The sequence below is a fragment of the Triticum aestivum genome, unplaced genomic scaffold, assembly GCF_018294505.1.
Source record: "Triticum aestivum cultivar Chinese Spring unplaced genomic scaffold, IWGSC CS RefSeq v2.1 scaffold14787, whole genome shotgun sequence".
Taxonomy (NCBI): domain Eukaryota; kingdom Viridiplantae; phylum Streptophyta; class Magnoliopsida; order Poales; family Poaceae; genus Triticum; species Triticum aestivum.
In genome coordinates, this window is record NW_025225800.1 from 311 (window position 1) to 3,816 (window position 3,506).

At 43.3% G+C, this 3,506-nt stretch overlaps 1 protein-coding gene across 1 annotated transcript; it reads right to left on the reverse strand.

The window, feature by feature from the left end:
• Positions 1-975: 975 nt before the first annotated feature.
• Positions 976-3,045, reverse strand: LOC123172381 (uncharacterized). The gene is made up of 2 exons (XM_044589371.1): positions 1,398-3,045; positions 976-1,281 (listed from the first exon to the last, which is right to left on the reverse strand). Exon 1 carries the CDS (start codon positions 2,778-2,780, stop codon positions 1,455-1,457), a length of 1,326 nt encoding a protein of 441 aa, XP_044445306.1. The 5' UTR covers positions 2,781-3,045; the 3' UTR covers positions 976-1,281; positions 1,398-1,454.
• Between the last annotated feature and the right edge of the window lie 461 nt (positions 3,046-3,506).

Sequence of the window (3,506 nt, forward strand, 5' to 3'; positions counted from 1 at the left end):
GCAAATTCGGAAACTATACACCCTAATGCAGAAAAGTCAAAAGTATCACCCCGTCGGCCTCCTGTTGGCCGAAGAGGGACTTTTCGGCGTACCGTTGGCCAAAAAGGACCAAAGACTCCTAAAATTCACCAATTAATTACTACTGATAAACAAAGTCACAAAGAACCAGTAGTAAAAAAGAATCATCTAAAAAAAATACTCCTAGCTCAAATTATAGGCAATCTAGTGATTTGAGAAAATTCATGAAAATTCAAATTCAAACTTTCAAATATAGTCAAACTTGATATCTACAGAAACTTCATAAAATTTCTAATGTAATACAAAAATAATCAAATTAAAATACTAAAAATCCTATTTGATATGAATTTTCTAAAAAGTAGAGCAGGTGTTGGCCGAAGAGGGACTCTTTGGCCAATTGTTGGCCGAAAAGTACTACTTTTGGGCAACGGTTGGCCGAAAAGTCCTTGTTGGCCAACGGTTGGCCGAAAAGTCCCTCTTCGGCCAACAGGAGGACGAAAAGTCCCTTTTCGGCCAACAGGAGGCCGACGGGGTGATACTTTTAATTTTTCTCCATTAGGGTGTATAGTATCCGAATTTGCTATAAAAATCATCATAGTTTCAAAAAAAAAAATCCCTCGCCAAGTGGGTAGGGAAGTAGTGCAGGTCCCCGGAGGCGAAGGGAATGCTGGGGGTGGATCGAGCAGTGTGAGAGCGTGCCGTCGCTGGTGGTGGTGGCCACTGGCCAGGGCCATGTGTCGCCAACTTTGTTTACTTCTCCTAGCTAGTGACCATTGTCCAATTGTTCTGCAGATCAGAGCGATGTTACTAGCGAATTGTTGCTACAATTCTCAACTCTGCCGCCGTTCGCCTAGTTCCTTTTGTTGGTAGGCACGTTGGATGCTGAATTGCGTACTACTATCAGTTATGAATAAACTAGTAGTAGTAGGCATTCGTGATCAGAATCCTGTGCTGAATTCGTTGTCAGTAAAACCAAAACATGTGATCGCTGCATTCCTAATCACTAGCTAGCTAGTGTCGACGTAATAATGTACTTGCACAAATTTGACAGCAACCAACACAGATAGTCGCTGTTTTTCCCGTCAGTCTGTTATTGAAATCCACAATATAATAAATGGTGAGAGCCACCATAAGCTCGCGCCTAACAAGGCCAATAGCAATCCAAGCAAGCACACAAAGTAAACCAAACGCGTGATCCAGAAGCAGCGTCCCGTCCATCACTTTCACGTAGCGACGGAGGAAACAACACAATGCAGAGTTCACCTGGGCAACATACGTGAGAGACACGGAGAAACAAGATTGTCAGTAACTGGATGCAATCAGGATTCAGGAGTAGTGGCAGATGTGACTCACAAGTCATTTACATGGATAATCAGTACCTGAGGACGGAGACCCTGTGCAACTTCTCCTTGTAGTAGCGCGAGTGGATGGGCGCCTCAAAGTGGTCGGGGCGGTGACCGGCGTCCCACTCCAGAGCGTCCCACACGTCCTTCTCGATCTCGACGGCTGGCTTCTTCTCGCCATTGCCACGCGCACCCACGGATGGCATCCATACTTGCCTTATCTGTAAAGGAGTTATCAACATCCTGCGATGTCTCCCATTGACATGTTGGTTTGATTATTCGGAGCCTCTGGAGGTTAAGTAACCGGCATTGTAGGTGAGCTATGTACTGCCAGCCCATGACTCCCTCTATATTCAGCTCTTTGACATTAGTCATGAGATCCATCTTTTCTTCGGATAAGATTTCATTCCAGTTTGTGTATTGTAGGTCCAGGACCCACAAGCTATACAAACATAACCACTCTGTATGATTGTCTCCTATTGTTTTCTTATCTGTACAGTGGTCCAATCCGAGGAATCTTAGTCGAGGGCACTTCAAGAAAGAGGGTGATGCAAAACTGAAGGCACACCAACAGAGAACTAGCACACCAAGCTTGCTTGAATGTTCAAAGAATCCATTTGGTAAAGTTTGTGGATGGTCAGATCTTTCAAAGGCCAAGAAGAAAGATTTTGTCATTGCAGGTATAGTTTGCATACCAAGAAGTTCTGTATTCCTCCATGTGACTGAAATCCAACGGTACGGGCCTTCTTCATAGATATCATCATCTTTGATTACCAGAAACGGACACTCCAATTGTTTCATACACTCTGTAAGAACATCCTCAAGCAGAGAAGCATCACACTTCCAATTTATCTCTCGATAGAATGCATTACAAATATCCCTTGCTCTGTCCCCTTGTATGATTGCATCGCATGTCCAATAGTTGGAATCATGAGAAACCCAATCAAATTTACTGGCCGTGTGGAAATCATAATGCAGGAATAACTCATAGAGACAGCAATCTACAAGAATTGTTGGGTTGATGTCCAGCATACAGGGGTTGCGAGCAACGATGGAAGCAGCTTGTTGATGTAGCAGTCCAAGAAACTGTGAGCTTGTCAATAGTTTGATATCGCAATAACAGAAAAGCTGAGTATATGTTAGCTTTTTTGCTACCTCGGAATGGTCGTGATGCATGCTCAGGCAGCTTCTGTTGAAGGTCCATATCACCCTGTTGTTCTTGCTGTCATATCTTCCTAGAGGAATACCCATGAGACCTACGTCAATTTCATCATCACCCCCATTAAGAAAAATCATTACAAATGTGATATCCCTCATGGTACGATAAATCACTTGACTAACACTATCTATCTCATGCCTCAGGCTTTCATCATGTCCATGAAAATCATCATCTTCATCTTGCTTATCTAGAATAGCCATTACAGAGTGATCGATTTGCAATTCCTCTGCAATTGCCCTCTGCACTCCTCTTCTGTTTTTCCACTCTGAGCAATCTATATAAATTATTTTGTCAAAGCACAGTTCCGGAGTGGTTCTCCTAGATGGAAGCACTGCAGCTATGGATCTAAGAACAGCGGATGCTCCAAATCCATTCCAACCATCAAAATATATGACCGTGTAGGAAAGCCCGGAGAGAATATTAGTTAATATTCCCTCCGTGGCGTGGTCAACATCTTTGGCAGAGAACTTCTGAAATAAAAACACGTCAATAAGTGAGAATGCCTTTGGTAGCTGCAACACTAATAATTTAACATATACCAATGACACATCTCTGAACAAGCGAATTTGTTGGAATAATCTTTGGTTAGATGCTGAGTCGAGTGTGATAGGTATTGTTTTCTGTGTTCCATATGACGTGGTCTTAGTTGAGTATAGGAATCTGTTTGAGTCTGGAAGTCCTACTTGATTAGGCACTAGCTGTACGTGTGTATGTGTGCATATAAGCACATGAGCTTTGAGGAGTAAATAGAAAGAAAAGAAAGAACCTCTGGCCAAAGATTTTCCAGCGTGTTGTGTTTCGCGTGACGGCGTGAGCATGTGTTTATGATCTTGGATCAAATCCAACAGAGTTGGTATTCCATCACGAGACCCCCTTGTTGGACTTTCTCGAGCGTTGCCCACCTGGGCGGGGGGCTGTTTTCGAAC